This window comes from Sparus aurata, chromosome 9, assembly GCF_900880675.1.
Source record: "Sparus aurata chromosome 9, fSpaAur1.1, whole genome shotgun sequence".
In the NCBI taxonomy this organism is placed as follows: Eukaryota; Metazoa; Chordata; class Actinopteri; order Spariformes; family Sparidae; genus Sparus; species Sparus aurata.
In genome coordinates, this window is record NC_044195.1 from 17,515,932 (window position 1) to 17,542,292 (window position 26,361).

The 26,361-nt window shown below is 40.8% G+C and overlaps 1 protein-coding gene across 2 annotated transcripts in view; it reads left to right on the forward strand.

Annotated features, from left to right (window-relative positions):
- Positions 1-26,361, forward strand: part of LOC115588337 (glypican-6-like) — a 117,969-nt gene that overhangs the window by 82,996 nt on the left and 8,612 nt on the right. Inside the window, exons 5-7 of one of the 2 annotated variants that reach the window (XM_030428875.1) lie at positions 268-398; positions 1,063-1,206; positions 2,234-2,263. In XM_030428875.1, the coding sequence (XP_030284735.1) occupies positions 268-398; positions 1,063-1,206; positions 2,234-2,263 (305 nt within the window). The remainder of the gene's footprint in view (positions 1-267; positions 399-1,062; positions 1,207-2,233; positions 2,264-26,361) is intronic. The other variant, XM_030428876.1, reaches the window with a different exon arrangement.

Sequence of the window (26,361 nt, forward strand, 5' to 3'; positions counted from 1 at the left end):
GAGGGAGAACACAGAGCTGCAGCACAGGACAGTGTGAGAAAACTGATGTGTTTTTTTGAACATTATAGCATGTAAACCAATTCTAGTAGTCACCCAATATAAAATGATGAGCCTGAAAATGAGCAGAATATGTCTCCTTGAAAATAAAGCTATTTTTACACCTGTGAAAATTGTGTCTACCAACTAAATATGTGTCTCTTTGCACCTCTGCTTCTCCTCCCCGCAACACCCCATCTTTTTTTTTTCCTCTCCCCACTGTTGTGACAGACGCCATGCTGCTGGTGGCACAGAGGCTGGAGGGACCTTTCAACATTGAATCTGTCATGGAGCCTATTGATGTCAAGATCTCAGAGGCCATCATGAATATGCAAGAAAACAGTGCCCAGGTCTCCTACAGGGTATGTCAATTAGGTGTATGCCCAGAGAAACAAAAGTAACAGCTGAGAAGTTGCTGAAGTCCAGAACTGTAAAGAAACACAGAGGGGAGCTCGCCTCGAGTCGTACTGGGCTGTGTCGAAGGTGTGCAGTGCGACACGTTCTAATTTTGTCCAAGTTTAGGCCTTGTATTTGAATTATATGTTTCAATTTGGTCAGATAATCTTAGTTCAACTAACAGTAGTTAATGTGTTTCCTGTGTTTTACTGCATTTTTCTCTCCCCACAAAATTGTAGTCAGAAAGGAAAAAAAAATAAAAAATGTAGGTGGTTGTGAAGAATTTGTTCAGCCTACACAGCTTTGGATGCCAGTTCTCATTCAAAGCTAAATGCTCCGTTGGCTTTCCCATGCTCCAGATGCAGTTTTGTTTATGGTTTAAGTATATGTGGTCTTTTTCCCAAACCCCGTAAAAACGTAACTCTATCATCCTAAATAGCATCGGTCACAGCTCCTAGTTGAATCACCTATCAACGTGGTTACCTCGACTTGACGTAGAGCACTGTCACGCTGGTAATGTGGGGTGAACGCTTCACAGGACCTTAACAAAACACCATGTTTTCCCTATTTTCTGCATCCAGAGTAATTTCAACCCCTGACAATTGGGTGCCCATGTTCTTCTAATTGCAGGTTTTTCAAGGCTGCGGCCAGCCAAAGCCCGCAGGAATGACTAGGTCTACCCGCGGCGTTTCGGATGTGTTCAACGCTCGCTTCAGGCCGTACAGCCCAGAGGAGCGGCCTACCACTGCAGCTGGCACAAGCCTAGACAGACTGGTAAGGAGACAGAGCCAACGCTGCTGCTTTCAGGCGAGACACTGCATCAGTGTAAACATCATTTGTCTTTCTGACTTGACACTGTTGATTAAAGCTGGTGATTTGCCACCGTAAGCCCCTGGAGCCGGAAATTAATTCTTTGTACTTGTCCTCCATTCAGGCCCCCTCTATCGATCTGTGTTTGTTAACGAATCAACAGCCTTACCCCGAGAGGGCAGTGGGAAGGTGTGGCGAGCCGCGTTGGGTGCCCTTCTCATCTCTGTGTGCTTGGCAAACAGAAAAGGGAGGGTTGAAAGAATTGATGGATAGATTCTGCGAGGCCGACCATATCAATTGTTTGCTGTAAAGCACACCTTTATTTTCGATCAGATTAGCTGCATGTTTGTCGGATTGGATCTTGATACGTGGATTTCCATCCCAAACAACCTTGAAACCTAAAATGCTGCATCAGGGTAAAGGTTAACACGGAGCTGACAGACCAATTCAGCTGAGAGACAGTTCTCATCACGGATTACCTCTGCAGCCGCTGTGCCCTTCCTTGCTCCCCTCTGAATCCTTTTAAATTGTGTCTCAGTTATGCCGGTGTTTAGAGCTATTTCAGTCAGAAACCAAGAAAAATTGTATTTATTTATTGACCCTTGAAAAGCACCACATTTATTAAATCAGTGTAGCGGAACGGCAGCTTCACCCACCGTGTTTAAATCACGCTGAATCAAGTGTCTCTCTGCATTGTGTCAGGTTAATAATGGGTTATTTACTTAATGAATACATAATTTGGGACAGCAGCACTTTCTTGCCATCTGGCTCTTTTGGAATCCCACAGCAATAAATGACTTATTTGTTTTATTCAACGCTAATTATGTTTTTTTTTCTCCCCAATCTAATTAATTCTGCACTCATTTTTGATGTTTTCCATACAGCAGCTGCCTTTTTAGTTTTTTATACTGTATGTCCATCAACGATTTCTTCCACCTACGCTGAATTAATTAAGACTTTCTGTTTTCCCTGCCTTTATGCTGCGAACCAGAGGATTGTTTGGAATGCAATGCAACACAGTGTAAGGTTCAACATTTTATACTCATTTTCCCTGTTTGTGCCGGGTCTATTGCCTGCAACTGTTTTATGTACTTTGTGTGGAAGCGAAAAGGATGTTTGAATATTGTGTGGTTGGGGGATGCATTGGATTGTGTTCCAAGCATCGGAGATTTGCAGTCAGCCAGCAGTGGGACCTGTAAATCCCAGTGGTATGCAGCAGTTGGTGTGTTAAGTCTCAGTCATGGTCTCATTTTCATCTGAGAGTCTGTGTCAGCTGGTCGCATTGAATCTGCCATGACTGAGCATTTTGTTTTTCGATTTATCAATGTAGGAAATCTTCGGACCTTGGTTATGGTCAGTGTGGTTTATTATAGCATCAAATCATCACATGTTAAACACGCTGTTTTATAGTAGTGTTGAACGAAAGCCACGGTGTCCTCAGCTTCCTCTCAGGAGATCCAACACAGACCCACATCAGCCATCATTTCTATTCTAGACACTTCCCCACCCAAGACCCTCATTGCCGTAGCTAATGGAGTCAACTCCTCGAGCAAGCCGACCAATCAGCAGGTGACCTGCTCCGTCATAGCTGGCAGAGAGGAGAGCTGTGAAGTGTCCGCGGTGGTGAAGGTGTGGGGGTGTTGCAAACCAGCACCTGCTCTGATGGTACAGTGAAGAGGGGGCTCCAGACCTCTCATGAATAACCGGGCAATTAGCCTACTCAGAGAATCTCACAAGACGGAGCTCGGTGACAGGAGCTTATTTTTGACGTATGATAACTAGTGCAGCGTACCTGAGCGGAAAAATTCCATTATCAGCATCCGTGTGCTCGAGGAGGCCACGCTGATCATAGTGGCCGCAGGAAGCTGTGAATCGTGACACTCCTGTAATGTGGTGTAATGAGGGTTGTTTGGTCCGTGGAAAGCAGGAGAAAATGCTTGGTTTGTGTTTCGGCTCGGTCCAGCTCACATCCATCGCTAGGCATCTCAGTTCATTATGTTTTCAGGTTGTGCATTTCATCCTACATCCATCCACCGTCCATCCGTCCTGTTGTCACGAACGCATTATCTCGTGAATCCCGTTTTTCTTTGGGTTCGGCTAAGGGTAAATATATGGCATTTCTTCAGATTTGCCCCAATCTCCGCTTGGATTCACGTATACACTGATTAGAATTCATACACACTTTTGGCTCGAGAATTAATTCGCTGGATTTTACAAGTTTTACACAAATGTTTAATAGGATAATATTATTAAGAGGCGTTGAAAGTCGAATGTCAACTTTGACATCAGAATCTTCTGCAAAAACACTGAGGTCATTAACTCTCAATGTTGTTTATAGTCACCTCAGTATCGCAGAGCAAATGAATATAAAAACTACCAACAACATCTGTGTTTTCTTTTTTTTATATACTCTCTGCAGATTAGGTTTCTGATAATGAGTTGTGAAAAGTAGTGTCAAAGAAAAACAAAAAGCGTCTGCCGCGTCTGTAAACGTGGGAGGCGTAACCTCACTAAGCCGTAGGGCTGTGCTATGAAATAATTAGCTCAGGGGCATCCTGTTGGTTGAGCGGTGAAGAAGCAAACCACAACGTTTCTGGTTCAAATCATGTCATTAGCCTGTGTTTCATGTTGTCAGTCTCACTCTAGTCTCTTGTCATATCACACGTGAAAAAAAATATCATGAAAATGCTTGTAAAAAAAAAAAAGAGAGACAGAGAAAAACAGCAACTTGTCACACAGCCTTTGTAGTCCCAACAGACACACGTGTGACATAAATCTGTTTCCTATTAGTAACAGTGAACCAGCAGTATATACTGTCTTTACTGTGGTCTTTAACAGCTGCTGAAATTATCCTCCTGTGCAGCCTGCTTGATACAACCTAGGAGATTTATTTAAACGTTTATGTTGCACTTTTGCTTGTCGAGACTGGTTGGAATGACGATAACAGTAGCATTCATTTATGTACTCCAAAAAAAAAAGCGCACTGACTGCGGTACAGTTGTTGGTTTCACTCAATGAAACCGCCGCAGTAGTAGAGTTTGACTCGTCTTTCAGTATCATCGACTAAAGATGCAAATGTATTCAGTGAAAAATAACCTTCGTGAGAGAGAGTGATGAGTCATTTTACGGAGATGTCGTTAAACGGTGGCAGCGGTTTGTTCAGCTAACATTGAATTATGTTGTTTGAGGTTGTTTGTGTCAGATGCCACACACATGTGCTGTGAGCTCACTCCTGCAGCTTCCTCCAACATCCAACAGTGTGACACGGCTTTACAAAGAGCAAGAATACAAAGGCATGGCAAGGACATACTTGAAGAGTTCTGGGAAAATGCATGTCCATTTTGATCTGTTGAGTTGATCTGTTGAGGTTCTTCTGTTGGCATCGTAGCCTCAAACAACCACCATACAGACGGGCAGAAAACCCACTGTTGTCAGCATTTACTGTGGACGCATCCACACTTACTGCTGAAGTAGCTGGTTCACATGAGATGATCTAACTAAAGGATACTTCGAAAGCGATTAAGTACCTTTGCAGTAATCATTTTAAAATAATGGCTTCTCAGTTTCAAACTTTAGGTTAACTGCAGACATTGTTCAAGAGAGAATGAAGAATTTTAATTTGTTGCTGAAAGTAAAGTAGAATCATGTGCCAGAATCCAGTCCTTCCACAAGACTTTTGTTTCAGTTCTTGGTCACTTGGCCATTCTTCGGTCAAATGAAGCCTTCAGCAGGAGCCACCAGAAGGCTGAGGGGAAGGGGTATAAAGAGAGGTGAATATTTATTTTCATTACATTTTCAGTATTTTCTTATTATTTACAAGGTGCGATCTTCACTGAGCTGAGTGATTAGCTTCTCATCATCTTTATGAATGAACATATATTTCTTCCAACTCAACCTACCTTTTTGCAGACCATAGATATGTTTCAACTTTCTGTTTCTTCAGGTTAGATATTTGTATTTTATTTTGTGACAATACTAAGCGTGTGCACTGGTTAGGATAAGGCACAAAAAGCATTAGTAAAAGATCATGATTCAGCTTAAAATTGTTCTCACGGCAACATTTTCTCCTTGCGACTGGGCTGATTTCTTCTCTTCACTTCTGCGGTGTCAGGATGAAAGTTTACCTGCCTCCTAGATGCAAATATTTCCTGTTTATGCGGGTTGTGGTTGCATAAAGATGCATGTTATAATGTGTTTGGTGTATAAAAGGCATCTTTGCGGCTCATTAAAGCCACGACTGAACAGGTGGTCAGTGGGTGGCTTTTATGTAAAAAGATTTATCAGCCATTATTTTATTTATGAACCCAGTCTTTGCTTCTTACGTTCGACGTGGCAGTGTTGCAGGACCCCAGTATGTTGTTAGCAATCGATTCGAAGGGGTATATCAGATATTAAACAGGTCTCTTGGTAGCTTTGTGAAGATAAAGGTGTCATTCTCCAAGGTGTGAAGTTCAAATGCAGGTTTTGACCAGTAGCAGCTCTTTGGAGGCCTGCTATAAAGTAAAGAAAAGGTGAAATTTTCTGTGAGCGCATATCTTAATTGCGAGGTTTAGATTAAAGGTGTTAGTCTGTTCCAGGAGCCACCTCGTGTCGTCATTAGTCTGGCAGCATCTATGTGTTTATCTTACAGCAAGGACACGACTGGGTTCCCTGTGGGAGTAAATCTTTGTTGTCCCACACACTGTCCTGCTTTACATTCTGGCACAGGATAATTACCTGCGACAGTGACACTGCTCAGCCCTGTGAATGTTGACAATAGTTTAAAGTGTCCTTTGATAAGACCTTCTTGTCTGGATTTACCGCTAAGTTTGTGAGTCAAAGAATGTGAGAAGGATTGCCGGGAGTGCCGGCATTCATTTTGTTCTGTTGCCTATAGAGCAGCCTGGAGGAGCGGGCCCACCTCCAGCTCAATGAGCCATGACTGTTTAATTGCCTGACATTCTGTCAGAGCACACACCCTCAAAGCTCGGAGAGAAATGGAGATTTGAAAGTCCAAAGAGGGGATAAAGGCACAGCAGACTGTCAGGCTCAGAGGCGCATTATAGATAAGAGGTGGAGCTTTTAATTTGACATCTGTAACAAGTTTGGTGCAGTTCAATTTGGTGTAATTTTATTGGTGCTTTTGTCTCCCCTGTGTAATAAACGCCTCGCATTCTATCAGCGCGGTGCTATAAACAATAGGAGCTGGATACAAACAAGACTAGACTGTGGAAAGAGCCCGGAGGGGACAATATTTGTTATAAATGAATCCTTTGAACTTCGTGTCATAAATGAGTCGTTCTATAGCTGTTCTGATTGGACCTTGAAATTTAAAGATTTTTAATCATAACCAAACATAGAATTTTATATTTCATAGCATTAAGAATAAGTTAGACCTGCAATAAACCATGTTTGTATGCTCAGGCACGATACCTTTTTTTTCAACATATTTGGTCACATTAAAGGTCCAATTTGTAATAAAGTTAATTTATGAGTCTAATTTCCAACTTGTCAAAAACTGACACCTTGGGATAGTGGCCAGCCTACAATCCCTAAACGTCAGTATTTGAAGAGTTGGTAATTACACTCAAAAATGAGCTTTCTCAAATATTTGACCTTTTGAGCCCCTGTGACGGGGTCGAAACATTCAAAGTAATATTGCTAAAATTCTCTCTATGGTCAAAAAAATGCAGGAGAAAAATCATGTTTGATACATTCTGAGAATGTAATGAAAAAAGAAAATGTTTTCCATGGCTCATCAGGTGACTGATGTTATACTGGAAAGGTTTTAAAAGAAAAATGTAACAAAATATTTAGCTAAAACGAAATAAAACTCCCCTCTTAAACTCATATACGTGCAATGTATAAGAATTGGCCACATGTCGAACCCATAGCGCAAACAAATATGGGGCAACATATCACCGGAGTAACTGCTGCCATCTTAGTGCAACTGCCATAAGCTACTAAGCTCAGTTAGCCATGCAGAGGATAGTCAACATTATTAGGTATAGGTAACAGTATTACTTAAAGTGAAACTCTCGCCAAAAAGCAACCAAGGCTTTATTTGTGATTGAATATGAGTCAAACCTTCGTGTAAATGCATAATTACGACGAAAGAGGCACTTTAAAGATTTACCGTAGTTTTGTTTTCGGGCAAGCTAATTTTCAATGCAGTGCATGGGGCACTGGCACGCTACTTTTAAAACACTAAGAAGGCTCGACACAACATGAAACTTTGCTCGTAGTATCACCAGGGTCTCTACACACGAACAAGAGCATTGAGAACATTGTTTGTGTACACAGAGTTCACTAAAAAGAAGGTTTTTGAACTACTCACTGTAGGAGCTGGATCTCGGGCGCATCGCCGTCATGGCAGACAAAAAGTGTCGATCCCCGATCGCACTCGGGGATCGACACTTTTTGTCTGCCATGACTGCGATGCTGTGTCGAGCCTTCTTAATGTTTTAAAAATAGCGATTTTGATGCTAGCATAAGAGTGCCCCTGCACTCCATTGAAAATTAGCTTGCCCGAAAACAAAACTACGGTAAATCTTTAAAGTGCCTCTTTCGTCGTAAATATGCTGTTACACAAAGGTTTGACTCATATTCAATCACAAAAAAAGCCTTGGTTGCTTTTTGCAGAGAGTTTCACTTTAATGCTAATGTAATATTTAATGTATCTTTAAAATATTGTGGACCTACACTGAATACTTTGCATGGAATGACCGAAATAGTACTCATGTAGCTTAGTTACATCTTAGCCTTCAGAAGAATTATCTCAACAATCAGACATATCAAGTATTTTTTCATTTAACTGATTAAGCCATTACCAGCAACTACAAGGTCAGTTGTTTACATGCTTTTTCATGGCCAGCTAATAAAATCCATGATGAAGCCAGAGAGCTGTAGGTCAAATTAAATGATGTGTTTATCTAAGACTCGCTGAGTTCTTACAGACTCTCACTGACAAATACCTGGAATTCATGGAATTTGCAAAAGGTTGATTGATGTTCTTTTTTTTCAGGGCTACAAGAACATACTGTTGTGAGTTCACATTAAACAACATGCATTCAGTAATTCCTGGAGAATATTCCCAGTAATAGAAGAGACAAACAGGAGAAAATGTACCTGAAGTTCTGTTTCATGAAATTAGATTTTCACCCAAATGCTTTCATTTTCAGAAAATCCAGTTTTCACCGATTTGGTTTTATCATTCAAATCTGATATTTTTGTTTTTTCTGTCCGCGCACACGCACGCGTTTGCTGCTTGACGATCGTGACTGCACATTAAAAAGGAAAAGCTATAATTGTAAACAAATTGTGGCTCCCTTTCATCGGTGCAGATTTAATTTACCCCTGCCAGTCTCCTTTCTCCTGCCTGTCTCGCCCCTGTCAAACTTCCGTCTTTTTTTTTGTGCTGCTGGATAGAGTCAACATTTTTTGAAAACCCAAGTCAACAATCAACAGTATGTTCAGGAATACACCCCAAGGTTAGTCTGAGCCTACCACAACAATTCCAACCTCTCCTACTCCAAGCAGAAAAACACTGCACAGAACGTTGCAGAAAACACTCTCCATGGAAACTGCCAGACTTTCAAAGTGGTTCCCAACCTGAGGTCACGCAATAAGAACGAGGGGTCACATGAGGATTAAAGATAAACAGAACATTGTGTGTTTATTTCTCTGGCTTTTGTCTAAACTTTGCTTCTTTTTTTTTCCTTTTCCTTTTTTCCCATGAAAAACTGAATATTTCTAACCCTCCACATCTCTGATAGTTATGCTAATATAACAACCTGAGATTTGAAAAAATCCCACCTGAGTTGAAGTACTTGCTGTTTTTTTTTTGTTTTAATGTATGAATTATGTATTATGATGTATCGTAATGCATAATCATATCCTATTGCTCACCATTAACAGATGGTCAAGCTACTGTTACTTTATTTAGATCATCAGTTCGGGAATATTAACACAGTTACTTCATACATCAATTAACATGTGACTAAATTAGCTGAATGCCTCTTACATAAAAGCTTGCTTAGACCCACGTATTTCTCTCAGCCTCTCTGAAAGCTGAACAATGCCTCCTCTCATAAGAATGCGATGCTTTTTTGTTTGTCAAACATTCACATTTTACAGAATAAGTTTTATTTAACTGAAATCCAGATAACCCCACAGATCAACATTAGTTAAAAATTCAGCTACACGCAATTATTTACACTAATTTTTTCTGTCTTTCTTTCATTATTGTGGATTTGTCTATTATTTATTATTTAACTTTGTTTCTCTTTTTTGTTAAATTTATAATTTTGACTGAAGATTATCTTTGTTAAGAATTATAAACTAGAAAGCAGCTATGCTGTATGAAAAATGGCACGGAAAAAAATAAAGTATAAAAAAAATAATACATTTGAATTCTATTTCTAGACAAATCATGTAAATTATTGTTTTAACATGAATAAGGTGCAGATAACTGTTTTCTTCATTTAAATAACACCACGCGCAACAGGAAATTACGATAAATTTAACCGTGCTGATATTTAAAATACTACCTACAGTATTATTGCTCCGACCAATGAAAATATTCAGTTGCACTTGACAGATTCTTGGGTGCATGTGCGACCAAAATAGTTGCTCCCTGGAGCCCTGAATCACTGTGTTAACAACGTGGTTGTCGCTAGCTGCCTGGCTACTGTCCAAAGCCAAAAAAAACGTAACAACCTCAGTTTGACCTAGAAATCCCCATCTAAACGCTATGCTGTGCTAAATTATTTAAAGTTAAACACCTGGTTGTATTACAATGTAGGCATGTTTTGTTGAGGTGGTGAGAGGAAACACACAGCAGACTTTGACATGACACCGGCTCTATCCGTCGAGTGAAATCTGTCCTTTCTTTCTCGTTTAACCTCAGATTCGATCATTCTTCCTCTCCGTCTTTGCCAGCGGGGTTCTTTTCTCAACATTCCTACATTTTTCCACAATCGGACACTGTGCAATTAGTATCGACTTTGAGATGATAAGTTAAGGAAACAAGCTGTCTTTTGCCAGTTTAAATATATCATTTGTACCCCTAGGGTTTGGGCTACGGTTACCACATAGAGCGGAATGTAAACAACCAAAGTCCACCTCTGTCGGCTGACATTAGGTCGAGAGCATTGTGTTGAGTGTTATATCCTCAGGTCTGCTGTGCCTAATAGCGCCAGTGTGCATTTCAGTGGTGAGGAAAAATTCAAGTCTGAAAGACACAATCGCCCTTATCCTCTTGGCGAGCCCTCTCAGTTAGAAAATGTGGCACCCCGGTGGATCAATGCTTAGAATTGCAGCCTCACAGCAAGAACGTTTTGCACTTGAATCCTAGTTTTCCCCATGTTTACTTCTTTTTTTTTTCCTCAAGGCACTCCCGCAGCCGTGCCGTGCAGCTTAATACACTGCTTTTTTAGGTGTGACTGTGCGATTGTCTGTCTAGGTTTGTTAGCATTGTGAGAGACCGGCGATCTGCCCAGGGTTTTTTTCCCCTTGCTTTTATCCAATACATGGGCTCCAGCCGTCCATGACTCTGATTAGGAGTAAGTGTGTGAAGAAGGTGCAAAAAGGGTTTTTCCAGCTCGACCAGAAAAGTCTGTCAAGCCGCAGTCCAGGCGTACTGAACATGTTTTCTTTATTCAAACAATAATATCTATTTTATTCTCTGCTCACTTTCATCTCAGACTTAATTATTCATTCACAGAGTGCATGGATAACTTGTATAGCATTAAGTGAAACTGAATATTCATGCACACAATCTTTTCTCCTTCTCTCCGTCTCTCATTCTTTGCCATGTCCGCTAGGAAACACTGAAGGAAACATCCACGTGTGGTTTGTGAAGTCAGTTGTCAGGAAAAGAGCGCAACCACTCCTTTCCCAAAATCTTGACCCAGGCATTATATTTGTGCAGTCCAGGAACATGTCAAGCCACTGAAACATTCTTGTTTTGGATACAGCTTAATGGAAGTAAAGTGGGCCTGTCCACAGCTCCGTCCTCCGAGCTGTTGTATCTACAGACTCCTGCCCGAGCTGTGCAATTATGGAGATTCCACAGATTCTCTCTAGGACCACACAAAAATAAATAGTCTCGAAGTGCATATGTGGCATCGTCGTTCAGGGCATTGTTTGACCATAAATTAAACAATTCTCTCAGGGAGGAGTGGCTCGCAAGCATAAATATTTGTCTGCCGTAAAATGATAAAAACCAACAAATTCCAAATTCGTCTGAACATGTCAATCGCCCCTGGATGTTGGGGTTTTTGCTCTGTTTCGCTTTGTTTTGCATGATTTATTACCAGAGAAATGTTGGAAAACAAACACAGCTCTGTAGTCGCCACTGTTTCCCACTGTCAGTAGAGAAAGCTGTCTCCGTTTGACAGGGTTTAAAAGTGCCTCCGTCTCCGCTCCACATGTCTCTAACTTAGCTGTGTTCAGCCTCAGAAGCTTGAAACAAAAGGTTAGTGGGCTGTCTGTGCACAGGAACCTCAACGAAGAGAGAAACACAGATAACAACAGCAGGATTGAGACACAGACAAGAAACATCGGCACCACCAATGTAACCAAGTGTACTACTGTAGGGTTGCCTAAATGGGCAGGTTTAATAATAAACAAGACATGGAGGCGTAAGAAGTTAGTGCACTGAGCATCAAGATATGGCTTTTTCTCTCCCGCATGACAAACGCCAACAACTCCTGCCTCACAGTACGCAACTCTGAGGGTCCACACGCACTGACAGCCGTAATTGATCGTATAATGCTCCTGTGCACTTGGTCCTCATTTGAAATGATGTTGGAGTATGAGCGTCAGGGCATTTGGATGCACATCATAAAATTTTTTCGGTTATTTAAAAACAATAGGTGTACTTCAAAACGTGCACGTGAAGGTGTCAGTGCATTTGGCCCTTGAGGGGTCGCACTTCTCATCAGTGATGGACAATGGCATTGTTTTTTTGCCCGACCCTAGTTAGGGTAAGGAAAATATGTTTTGCCTTGCCTGGTACTGTTGACACAAACACAGCTGGAAATAATCCCGGCGTCTCGTTAAAATTATCCAGTGATTTCATGCTTACACGTTTTAAAACGCGGTCTAAACAGTGGTCTCTAGCTTGGCAGCTGACTCATGCTGTCAGAAACACCACCATCTCCTCATTACATGCACCGACGTGCATCTTGAGTGGCAACTTGTGATCGGATCTCACTTCCCCCCTCTTTATGCAAATGTGGGCCAACATCTTCCTCACTGGAACAAACAGACACGCCTCTTTTACACAAAGAAAGAATTATCTTCATGTATAACATACGCCGAACATACAACGAGGCCAAAATAGTTTAGAATGTGATGTATTCAGCACAGAGTCCTGCACGGGTTCGGGTACCCGCGGGTACCCGAAGGGTGACCCGACAGGTGACCCGCACAATTTGGATGAAACGGGTAAAAAATAATGTCCTGTGTCGGACACGGGTGCAGAGCAGGTCGGACGCCTAGAAAGCACGGGTCGGGTTTTGCGATTGTCATTTTCGTGGCGTCATGTGCAAAAAAACCAAAACAACAAAAACAAAAAAATCATTAGCGACACATCTACAAAAATATGCCTGCATTTCAAAATGATAAGCATGTATATTTCATATAAGCTCATTCATGCGTGCTTGCGCCCTCCCAGAACTCCCATTCCCCACGCTGGCTTACTTTCATTTTTAAAAATTGCGTCAGTCTAATTTTGCTTCGGGTACGGGTCGGGCGTCGGTATCAATTTATAGCAGGTCGGCTCGGGTGCGGAATGTAATTTGTGCTACTGTCGAGAAACGGGTCGGATGCGGTTTTAAGTACGACGGGTACGGGCGGGTGCGGGTTTGAAAAATAAGACCCGTGCAGGACTCTGATTCAGCAGTTCACAAAGTTTCTACAGTTTCTCCTGAAGTGAAGACTTTCAAAATGGATGGTTTTTTTAAGGAAGTCTGGTGACTTTCTCCGCTTTCTTCTTTAACCAAAGAAGTAATAGGTATGTGTTGTTGTTATGGCGACTTAACAAGAAAGCACAGATTAGTTCAATTCTGCTGTAGCCATTTCACAAAGTTGATCAAATTTCTCCTCAACTCTTAAAATGACACAATTTGTTAAGGGAGTCTTGAACATTAATGGCTTCACATCATCACTTGGTCCATGTCCATCTCCTTGACTTTTCACACACAACCAGCAGCCCACTTCTCGCAACGACTGTGTCAAGTAGATCACAACAACAATTAATTAATTTGAATATGAAAAGGTATGACATCGCACAACCCAGAGAGAGAAACTCATCGTCGCTGTCATTCAAGAGGGAATATGGTAATATAATTATTTGTGATTAAAATAATGGTAATGTATTAGTGACCCCCACTGATCTGTGATTTTACCAGTCTGCGTGTGATATGATACATATTGTAAAAACATTGATACAATATGGATAAAACATACAATTTCAATCTGTGGCTCATAGAAATGTATAATGATAACATTTTATTTCAGGCAACTTTGCTAATTAATGACGGATTTGTGTTATGGACCATCTCCTACACTTCAAATTCATGATCTGTTCCCTTTTCAAGCTAACCACCTACACTTTACACACCAGTCATGTTTCAATACTAGTTAACGGGCTTTGTGATGCCATTTAAACATCAAAGACCAAAACATAAAGAGCTTACCAAAAGCAGACATGATGTCAAGGCCCCGTTTTCTCAGCCAAACCGATGTGTTTACTGCTCACAAGGTAAGTAACTAGCATGATACTCTGGTCTGATGCAAATATGAAAAGCTGTGGCCTTACAAAACATGCAGATATTCTATATTTCACAATAGGAGCACAGCTAAAGGCGCTGGCATAATGTGTGTCTGCATTGTTTGTGCCCACACAGCAGAGATAGTACTGCATGTTCTGTTCTTGAAGCGCTCACATTAGTGTCTCAAAAGAGGCAACATGCACAGGCATTATCCACTTATACCTACTGACTCAGTGTCATGAGTCAGTACGTATATAAGTAGATAGTGTCATGACATGTTAGGTTGCTGCTCATTGCCGGTTAGGGAAACGGGGGAGTTTGGGTGGAACTGATGTGGCAGAGGGTTGAATGCCAGGAACTGAGATCTCTGGGATTTCCCATTTGAGAAACCAGGACTTTGAGCCTTTATAGAGCATTTTTATGCACATGGCACAGAATCAGTCAGGATCTAATGGTAATCACTGTTCTGTTATTTCCATTTCAACAGTAGAATACATTTAGCGTAAATCAAAATCAAAAGTCTACACTTAACACAAATTGCTCTTCTGCTACCTAAAACTATTTATTATGGACAAGAAATATCAGAAAATAGAATAAATAAGTATCTAAATAAAAAAAAAACATAATGTGAATTTGATGATTTCTACAAAAACAACAGGTAGAGTAAGTGAAACTATTTGTTAAGATTATCTTCTTGTGGGGGAAAAAAACAATATTTGAAGGACATTAAGACTTGAGAGAATGTGTCATGGCCTTAGAGGAGCCGCAGCTTGAAGTGCTTCTTCAGCTTCAGCATTCAGCTACGATGCGACAATCATAAATGTATCGGAAAATTGGAAAAGTAAACAGATCTTTAACTGGCCTGATTGGATTTTGGGCATAGGAGTTCGGACAATATTCTCTGAATGTTAATTACTCCAAGGGACAGACATGACGTGTAGGAGACATTTAGGTCCCCACTCAGAGGAATATCTTGCATTATTTAATTTAATGATCTGAATTCAGATTGCTGTTTGGTCTTTATGTGTCAGACTGTGTCTGTCAGTACATTTAACTTTTCAATTCTTTAATCTTAACTTATCATTATACCCGATCCAGCGGGGGAAAGTAGCCGAGCACATTTATTCAGGTGCATTTAAGTAATTTGAGTATTTTAATGTTATGCTACTCTATACTTCTACTGTAACATTTCAAAGGGAAATATTTTGCTTTTCACCTGATTCAGTTGATTTGACAGATATCTAGATAGCAAAATTTACCAAACACCCTCATGTGGTCACATACTGCAGGGAATGATGTTACTTGGGCAGTCCACCATCCCACGCAGTATATGCGGACAAGATTTTTCATACACAATATATGATCCTTTTATATAACATGATGTATTGATAAAGAGTAAACTTACCAGCAGTATATACAGTAGTTAAACCTATAGCTGCAACAGTAAAATACGTCATGTCAATTAATCAGGAAAACATATCCAAAAGTATTATATATAATATAATAAGTACTGCTTTTACATAAGTAATATTTGCTGACAATGTTACTTTTGTTTTTGCTCTTTTGCTTTCAATTACTTTAGACTTAAAATACTGCAATTCTCAGGGAACCTTGTAGCTAGCGGAACATAGAGTTGGTAGTGTTGTTAATATTGAATTGTCACTTCTTGAAATACAAACTGGCTAGGGGCTAGCTGGCTAGCATGCTAGCTTCAATAGATAGCACTTCAACACACAGATGTTCTCGACATAATGTCAAAACTGTGTTGAAAATGTTTCGTTTCGTTTTGTTTTCTTCCGCTTTCTCCATGCGGGTCGCGGGTGATGTTACCGCTTTATACCACCTTTTTTTCAAGGTGGAGCGGGGGTTGCTGGGGACAAATCCAGTGACTCTAAGGGCGAAGGCTATGTTGATTGTTGATTTTCCGGCCTCAGCTTGACAGTAATGTAACGTTGCGACCTTGCTCCCATGGGTTGAATTGTGGGCCAACATTAGGCTAACGTTACTTATGTAGAAGGTGAGTCGGCAGGGATGCAGAGATCATCTGTGAGTGTTAAAATGTATGTGTATTTCCATTTCGGGTTTGGTTTTAAAATTCATATGGTATCAAAAAGGTCTTAAAAAGTGTTAAATTTAACTTGTTTACATCTGTAGACACATCAGTTTGATTCATGGATAAGAGAGCATTAAAAGGTGCTTATCTACATCCTCTAGCAGTATGTTAACTCCCAGCGGCCAGCAGATCAACCATAACAGCACTGGGCAGCTTCCATCTGTTAATGTATGTAACATTCTGCATGGCCTTCCATGGAAAGGGCATCAACCACACTGAAACTACATAAAGCTTTTTCAAAAAAAGGCCTGATTGTGTGCTTGTGAAAATGAATCTATCGCCTACTACAAGGCATACTGTTGCACAGGTTTTTTTTTAATGGACCTCTGGGATGTCTACTATATTAAAACCCACTTAGGGTGTCCAGTAACCACAGTAACCACAAATCACAGCATCAGACAAAGCAGATGAGTTGTGGCTGTAAGCGTTGTTCTCTGAATCCATGAGTGAAAGTCTCACCTTTTGAGAGAGAGAAAGTAGCTGCGCACGTAGATGAACGGGAAGCTCTCCTTTGTTACTCTCTCATCACTGTGTCAGGTAGAAGGGCATCATTAGATAATGTGTCTGACGAACATGCAAGAATCCCATGGTGGCACATCTCACTCATGCTATCAGAGAACGGGGTTTACAGCCACGCAGCACACCAAAACTCTCTGACCTTGGTCCTGTAGTGAGATAAAGACATCACACATGCTGTATTAAGCCAAAAGGTGCAACAGCGATAGAATACTTATCAGCTGCGGTTCAGTGTTGTCATTCACAAGACAGCACGAGAAATGTTGTGAGGGAGATAGGAGGAATTACAACACTGTGGGCCTGGTGCCAGAAACGATTCAGGCTTTGGTCATATTAGAAATTATAGAGAGGAGTTGAAGAGGTAGGAAAGGAAAGTCAACAGTATTAAATATTCACCAAACCGATATATTTAATGCATACATTTGTCTGTGTAGGGTGAAACAAACCATTTCCAAATCCTTCTCCTGTGTGGTTGAAAGTAAACTTCAAAAAGGAAAACTTGAGTCAGTTTCACAAAGAGCGTTCTGGGCTCATATTTATCAAAGTTCTGCAAAGTACATTTAGAATATGAAACCCTTCTTTATCCATTTCAGTTCTACTTACAGCAAAGTGCAGCAGTCACTTTTGAGCAACTCAAAGTAAATATGTGATTAATCACAAGAGCAAAAAGGCAATCTCTCAGTGGTCTGTTATTTGGAAATTGCGTGCATTTGTTTCACTTTTGTATTTCAGCAGCTATACTAACCATAAAAATAGGGAAAAATCTAGATGGTCTGTCTTTGGATGGGATCACCAGCCACGACACAAGTCAACATGTTCACGCTTCAAACTCTCAATAGTCAGCAGTCATTACTACATTATTACATGAGTATTCAGTTGTCATTGCTACATGGGTCGCACCACACCCACCCTTGGTCTCAGTGACACACCTGTGAAGTTTCATGACTGTATCTTGCTATTGCCCTGACAAAAATACTCAAAACCACCGCTGTGTTTGTTCCCGATAGAGGTTGTTACCATGGACACATTTTGCCACGATGACACACACACACACAGAGACTCACATTATCAGCTGTGCTGTCAAAGAAACTTGCCAAAATTAAAATGATAAGAAAACCAAATTGGAGTTCAGAGGAAAGTCTGCTGCTGAAAGAGCAGGATTGTTATGATAGTAACAAAGTAGGCTATATTATGCAGGAGCAATATGTGAGACAAAAAAATATCAACTCAAAGGTCAGCTCACTATCTTCTGACTTATTATCTCAGTGTTCTGCAGTTTGATAAATATGGGCCCTGGCTTTCTTTGGATTACCTGGTTTTGCAAAGTTACTCCTTTAAATGTAAAGTGAAAAGGTTGCAGCATAATGAACTGTGATGTTGCTGTTTGTTTGAAGACAAATGGTTGTACAGTGATCTACAGTGGACATTCAACAGTGTCAGATGGGAAGAGTCTTTTAGTCAAGTCAATTTTTTATGAGGTCAAGTCTCTATATTTAAGCTGATTCTGATACCCCAAAGGCTGTTATACTTTACTTCCACCTAATAAAATCAAATCATATCGTCACATCATTTCCAGAGAAGAAAACATGTTTGTATCTAAGCTGCATGCAGAATGCATTGCATGAAATGTGAGCGGATCTGCTGGACCACATCTGGAGTTGCATCTGTGCCAGATGCAAATGTACAGTTAGGCCACATCCTTAAAGATATATCCCCATCATGTTGAAAGGTCGCCTGTAGCGCTGTCTCCTTCAGCAGTTTCAAGTAAGCATGACAAAAAGCCATACATGGCTTGTGTCGAAGTCGAGCTGACTTATATCTACCAATGGGGAAAAATCGCAATGGATGCAATCGCATGTGTGATCAGAGTTATGAAGGCAATTGTTTTGGTTACACTGTAAACATACATTGCATGTGGATTTATTTACACATGGATATAGTAAACATTTCATGATAACATAGCTGAAATGGGTCAGTTATTTTTTTTCATATGCCGTCATCGTGGCGATTATCGCTGCAGCTTCCTCCTTTTCAAGGTACATCAGAGGCCAAGTCAGCTGGCAGTTATTATGCCAGGACTCTATATTTTTTTTATAAGGTCAGGTATTGAAATCATTCCATCCATTGTCCCTTCCTTCTCGGCCACTAATGCCTGTGCCATAGTGGCTCTGCTACTTTTCATATCTGTCGATACATTAATGAGACACATTGGCCCTGTTGCACTCTAGGCTGCCTGCTTCTCTGGGGAGCAGGGGCAGCAGGGAGAGCGCAGGCCTGCCGATGATTGCTCTGTTCTCCAGAGTGCATTGCTTCCCTTTAATCATCTCCCCTTTTTCAAACTTCTGCTGTCGTGGCCTCGGGCGAATCGCACACGCAAACTCACCACTGTTTCATCAATATGCTGTCATATTTTCTCACCGTCGGATCGTCGTGTGATAAATTCTGCTCACCACAATGCACCATATTGGCTAACTGTGTAGATACCATGGGACTGAGCAAATGGTTTGAGGCAATATTATGTAAAATGGGGCGCTGAGTGTGTTGTATTGTACAATGACAGTATGTAAATACTACATGAGCTACAACAACATACAGTGATTTGTCATTTGAATCTCTTTGTCCCAACAAAAGGAAAGCCGCTTCATTTTCTTAAGTGTAAGATATTAGCTTTTGGGTGCTTATTTGAAATGTAATGTATTTTGGGGATTGTTTTTCATGACTCAGTAGAGAGATCAAACCTGATCAAATTAGCATAAAGAGACGAAAGTGGACGTTGGTTTGTAATTATGCATCTCTTGTAGCAAAACACAGCTTCTGCTATTTTTGGCAAACAGCGTTATTTTTTTTTCCCCCTTTTTCGTGTTTTTTTTTCAAGGTACACAGAGATTCACCGTCACATTAAATTAAAGCCATGATGAGTTATTTTCTTCTACAACAGTTATAAGGACTGTTGAAAGTTGAAAATAAAGTTATACCTCCAGGGTGTCACAGACGTGAGCGATCGAATTCAGTATGAATCTTTTTCCTCCCTGCAATAGTCAGACATTATGTGAGGAAATCCAATATAATGTACTTATGCGATTGCAATTACATCAACTCACGGTATAGTATTTCTTAAGGCAGTTTTTAAACCATGAACTATGTGCAACACTGATAAGTGATAAATATTCATTACTAGTGTTTATTGCCTCAGTGAGATCTGCATCCCTGCCTTGCTTCCTGTCAGATATACCATTAAGATGGATCCCACAGCATTTCTGCTGCTGCACCATCAAAACAAACGTTAAATAATAGCCAGTTTTGAATAACAATAAGAGTTTCGCTGTACATCAAGTATCCATTCCCAAGGAGCAGCATAATAACAATCTCACAGTGCTGTCATCGGTGTCACCGGGAGATATAAGAGAGATATATTCACTGCTCCGGCTGAGGCTTTATCGAGATGTTCAATCAAGTTGTAGTTTTTCTTGCTGTGGCAGATTTATGCTACGACATGATCAGTTGTAATCAAGGAAAAACAAGGAGGGCGGCTCCAGCTGAGGGTCGAAAAAAGTGCGATGGCCCGCAGAATGATGCTAAAAATGGGTTCATCCTGTACACATGGCGTGTAGCCCAGCAGTGGAGGACGACAGCCACCGCTGCACTGTCATATCAAAGCACTTTTCAGTTTGCAAGCGGTTATGCTGTTTTGCTTTGGTGTACCATTCCCATCTGTGTTAGTACTGCAAGATAAACAGCTGGGCGATGTCTTTCTAGTCTCATCTATTGTGCAGGCACAGAGGGGAAACGTATTTGCTCTGGCCCCCGTGTTGATGGGTATTGATTGGACTGAAACAGCCTACATCTACATGCACTTTGTTAGAGACCTGCTCAGAGCAACGCCGCCAGTCACCTTTGAGGTGAATGCTTCCAGACAAGGACAAAAGAGGCCCAACAAAGAGGAGACAACTGCTACTCAAAACATTATCACAGAGGTCGTTTACTTGGTGTGCTTTGAGAGAGCCAATATTATTTCTACTCTGCTGATTTTTTAATGCGCTAAAAATGCTTTCGGAGCCAGATGGCAGGTCTTGGTTGAGGGAATCTGCTGTTTATGGGGCGACCTAAGCCAATGAGTGGGACTTTATGACATGTTAGACAGCAGATTAAATAGCCTTGTCCAGGGACATACACCCACAGGGCCTCAGCACCCTGATACTCGACACTGTAGCAGTTGATCTGTTGGCGCCCAGACTTAGAAAGCAGCGTGTATTAGTGTTGGGGATTGGCTCGGCCGACAATATAACTTTGATTCAGAATGTGATGAAGATGCAGAGTTATTCTTACTGTGGCCTTTCCTCCTTGTGAGAAAGTATTCGGTCCGTCCTCAAAGTGGTCACTGGTCAGGGAGAGACTCATGGCACGGCTAAGGCCTCGGTATGAGCCGAACCGACTGCCTGACCTCTGTAATTGAGATGCAGGAAGAAAACTGCATTCGTATCAAATGAAAAACTATTTTAACGCAGACAGGAGGAGCAGTTGCCAGGGAAAATAAGTTGATCGAGGAGTTGTCTGCCCCTTGTGGTTTAGTGGTGAGACCTGCTGCCGAGTCTATGATTAGATTGAACATGCACTAATTTAGCTCAGACTTGCAGCAGAGGGATACGCTCTGTGTCAAGCTGCGACGACATCCCCGGATAGGTGCATGAAAAGGGACTGTTAATTTGACAAGATAGAGGTGTTTTAACTAGCATGAGGCAGAATGTCTGCTGGAGGGTGTGTGTGTGTGTGTTTGTGTGTGTGTGTGAGAGAAAAAGAGATTTACCAGCTGACAGAGCAGCCGGGGGAGACAGTGAACACTGTAGGTCAGCGAGCGTGATGTGTTTTGAGAGTAAAAAGTTAGACAGATAGTCGGGCCTCGTGTTCTGGTTATTTTTTATTGAGAGGCAGATAGCACGTCTGGGCATCGTCCCACGGCCAGATAACAGCTCAGGCCCCTGACATCGTGCCGTTGCCAGGAGTGTGACTGCGGCTCTGAAGCCAGCGACACGTCAGCTTTTGATCTGAGGGTAGAAAAACCACTGGACAAAGTACGGTTCATTCGCTTGTTCTGTGTCAGGCTGAAAGGTGGCACGCAGCTGCGCGCATGTAGGAGAAGGCCGTGCGCGCTGAGGTGCATGCACACGAAAAAAAACAAGACCGATGGTAAATACTTGGAGTATCTGTAAACACGCGGACTTTAAGCCCGCTAACACCGTTATCTCATTGGCCCATGCTGTTGTTTTTGGAAATAATTATTATCTGCAAACATTTCCTCCATGTTTGTTCGCTCGAGCATGCCAATTACTTTTTTACAGCGGGTAAACATTGTACTGTATAGCCGGCATGTTTGGTTGGATTATATTTGTGATGAAGGTGGGGTGGGTGGGGGGGGAGTGAGTTTAAAGGTGAGGTTATGTTTGGAACAAGCTGTGTGAGCTGTAATACATTACAGTCCGCTTCCCCAGTCTTTATTTATTGCAGCTTCCTGTCTTCCTGTTCCCGAAGAGACAGAAATAGCAGGAACAGAGAGAGAGTCCATGTATGATTAAATTCATATTCATGCAAAAGGTGAATCATACATTAAGTGGCGGAACAATTAAGGGCAATTTCAATCATGCCGGAGAGCTTGTTTCCACTGTGGCGCTGAAGATGGAGAAAAGGTGGAAGAGGACAGACGCCTCGCAGTCCGGAGATGACCGAGCATACACACTGTTCAATCATAGCTGAGAGCGAGAGAGAGACCGGGGGCTTTACTCACAAAGCTCCTTAGAATAGGAGTCTGGTTTAAGATCACGGGTCAGCTAGCCATGAAACCTTCACTTTCACATAGGCCTGTTGTAACAGAGAGAAAGACCAAAGAGCAAAGAGACCAGAGTCACAGAGAGGGAAATGAGAGAGAGAGAGAGAGAGAGAGGGAACACAATGAATTTATGTATGGTTCATGACAGGAAGCAGGGAGACAGAGAGCGAAAGAGAAAAAAGGAAGAAAGAGTGGGCGAGAGTACACCTTGATGCATCTTTTTCCTCAAGGTTTACATCGATGCTTAATCTTCAGTAGTTGATCTGCTTGTTTAAGCTTTTAGTGCTTTTTTGTGAAGAATAGTTCTGGTGAACTTTTGTGTTTTGGGCATTGTTATTAAGTCCCATGAGAAAACCAAAACCAGAAATGAAATGAGTCTTTAACTGTCCAGGTAGCCTAGCCTGACCCGAAGTAGCTTATAAAATTCCTCTGTGCCTCAGATCCGCTGTTTACACCTGTTTTAGTATTGACAGTCTTCTGCTGTATAAGAAGAAAATTAGTAAAACTGTATATGTGTAATAGAATTACACTTACATGTTAAATAAGAACCAGTGGGCTTTGGGTTGAGTCCCACAGATGCAGCCAGCAAGTCTTTAAAGAGACACTAAAGAAGTGTTGGTTTTTGGTCTTTTGATGAGGTTTGTTGAGTATAGGAAGCGCTTAGAATGACACCAGACTTATCCTTTCAAATTTTCTTTGTGCAATGTGTTAGATGAATATCTAAAGTGTCCCCCTCCAAACCCGAAACAACTCAAGTCACTTCTGACTTAAATATCCCACCACTGTACATGAATGACTGACAACCTTCATACAGTAGTCCTTAATGTGAAGCAGAATATTCAATTCCAACTCTCTCTTTAAACATCTCCAGACATGCACTTTCGCAAAACTGTAAGGAACATTTTATATCATGCCTTTAAGAAACATAGAATATAGATGATATGATGCATAAAACAGAGAGAGACCAAGGCCACGTACAGCACTGTAGGGTGAGTCTTCTGCGTAAAGACCTTGGAAAAGTTGAAATGTATTCTGTTCTTTCTTCAAGTGCACAACACTGTCGGTTAGAAACTGAGAGAATATTCAACAATGGGATCGTACAATCATAGCATCATTAGAACATTTGCAAAAATAAGAGAAAAAGGTTTTTTCTAACACATTTTATTTCAAGTACCCCCATATTGAACATTGAGCTTTAAAGGAGACCTATTATGCTTTTCCTTCGTTTTGTTGCCTTTCCTTCATTGTGTTATGTATGTTCTAGTCCACACCAACAGTTCCCCTCTCCCACGGAAAACACTGGTCCTGAAACGTCTCGTCGGTAGTCTTCTTGACATCACACACCACCATGTCACACATTTGCATGATTTATGCTTATATTTATGGTAGAATTGAAGCTGACTGGGAGCTGAAAACGTGACAGAGCCGATCATAGACACAGTGAGCAGGGCTGGCTCAGGCGCGTGTGAGCTGACCAATCAGAGCAGACTGGGCATTCGAGAAGGGGGCCCTTAAAGAGACAGGAGCCAAAACAGAGCGAGAAAATACAGTCCTTCAGAACTGTACAGTATTAGAAATCTGATGCGTGTTTTTAAACTACAAATGGATAATAACAACAGTCTTTAACTATATAGTTAAACAGTCTTTAACTATATAGTTAAAGACTGTTGTAATGATATAAAATATGTCTTCACAGGATAGGTTGCAGTTGCCTTGTTTAAATGTGTTACAAACCACTTATACCCTTTTTGTATACTGCTTAAGGGTGCAAGATTTAGGAATTTTAGTTGAAAACATGCAAAATTCATTATAATTATCAACAGAATGTGAAGAAATAACAATTTTGACATTGTGTCGACTATGCATTGTGTTGCAGAGATTTCCATTTCAACAGCACTTCCACAATGTTCCAAGCTCCCAGTCCAGACCATTAGCTGCACAGCTAATTAAGCTAACTAGCTAATGGGTATTTAGGTGGTTTATTTAGCTGAAGAAATATGAGACCTTTTTATATATGATATATGTGTTTAATTGGAAAGCAATAGGCACAGGGCTGCAGTGTAAGAGTTCAGGCAGTATGTCTAAAATGAAATACTTCATTATTCTGTCATGTTTAAAACGTTATTCTGTGAAAAACATTTGTACAGTTACAGTGGTTTCTAATACCTTAAGATCCATATGTTGACAACGTTTCAACACTTTGCGGAAGTTCACAAAGTCAGGTGTGGGAAAGATTAGAATACAAATGATCCTGGCTCACACATCCACTGAGTAAATGCTTCCATCAGCTGCCTTGTCTTCCCTCATTACACAACCATTGGTATCACACGCTTAATAACACCTTTAATGTCATCAGGCATTGAAATAGCTGTCACACATGATAATAATAGTAATCCTTTTGGCTGTCACTGAAAACAAATACAGTTTAATATCCTGATGCGAGACGAGGGGGAGGTGTTTGTGCCTGTGATCTTCATTGTGATTTTTTAATGAGAATATCAAGCACGTCAGTAAAGATGCAGCTGATCATGATGAGGATCTCGGCTCCAGACACACTTCACTTCCTGCCTCCTTCCTCACATACCATCACCTGACTGAGATGTTAATACAGACGCTTTCTTGTTTAAACCGTACATTTTCACGAGTCCTCATATGTTTCGGTGGCAGATTCAGTTCCTGCGTGAGACCACAGGGGGATTCATGTGAACGAGTGAAAAGTTCGACGTAAAACAAACATCATTAGTAAAGATAATTGGTTTCAATTTTAAAATGTGTCACTTTCACCTCCCCTCTGTATTTTTTCTCTGGTTGCTCTCGTTGCCTCATTTTCTCAACAACATAGTGCCATCTAGTGTGCAGTGAGGGCGGTTGCATGCCGGGGCTGCTTGTTGCAGTCATATTATTTATTCATGGGCAATGCGCAATGAGGTGAGAGTAGGCTTCTTTTCCCAGAGGCGTATTTATTATTGTGTGGAAAAGGCTCAACCTTTTGTCCTCTTTTTAAACTCTCACCTTTTGAGTATTTCAGTTGTTTAATGCATTTATTGTCTCAATGGGGAGTTTTATATAACTGCTAAGACTGTTCACTGCTTTAAATGGGGCATTTTAACTTTCAGTTACTCTGTATAATGGATATGTGGCTGAGTAAAGCTCAATGTCCCAATAATGAACAAGGATTTTATGTCGTGTAATAATCTTTAAGATATAAACAGTCATCTCAGCCCTTTAAAGGTGCAATATAAAGTTTTTGGGAATACAATTTAATCATCAACTTGATTTTTTTTTGCCCAAACAAACAAAATAAACAAACTGACTTTAAAGGACAACACAGTTTCATGCTGTTTTACTTTGTTTATATGTGGCGGACCCTGCCACCTTTCCACCTTTAAACAGTGTTCGGGGACCTTATTTTCCTCTGAGAGTAGCTTGTTTATTCAGTTATGGAAAAAATTAATATTTCTGAGTTTGTATTATCAACTTATTAATATCATCAATATAAAAATTCTGAGTTTGATTTTCTTCTCCAAAAACTGAATAGCACCCCTTTAAATACATTGGAAGAAGTGACATATATATATATATATATATATATATATATATATATATATATATATATATATATATATTCCTAAACCTAACTTGATCTATTTTCAGCCATATGGAACTATTTTCAGCCATATGGAACTCGGCAACACATGTCATCAAGGTCCTGGTTCAATTATTTTCGTGGCAAAAACATTACATTGTCATTCCCAGTTTATTTCACACTTTTACCCCGCCTGGTTCTTGCCAGCTGATCCTGAGAAAAACTCTGAATCTCTCACTTGTTAAACTAAACTTAATGTGAGAGGTTTTAGTCAAACATTGCCAGTCAATCTCTTGCATTGAGTGTAGCCTTGACCCTCTGGGCA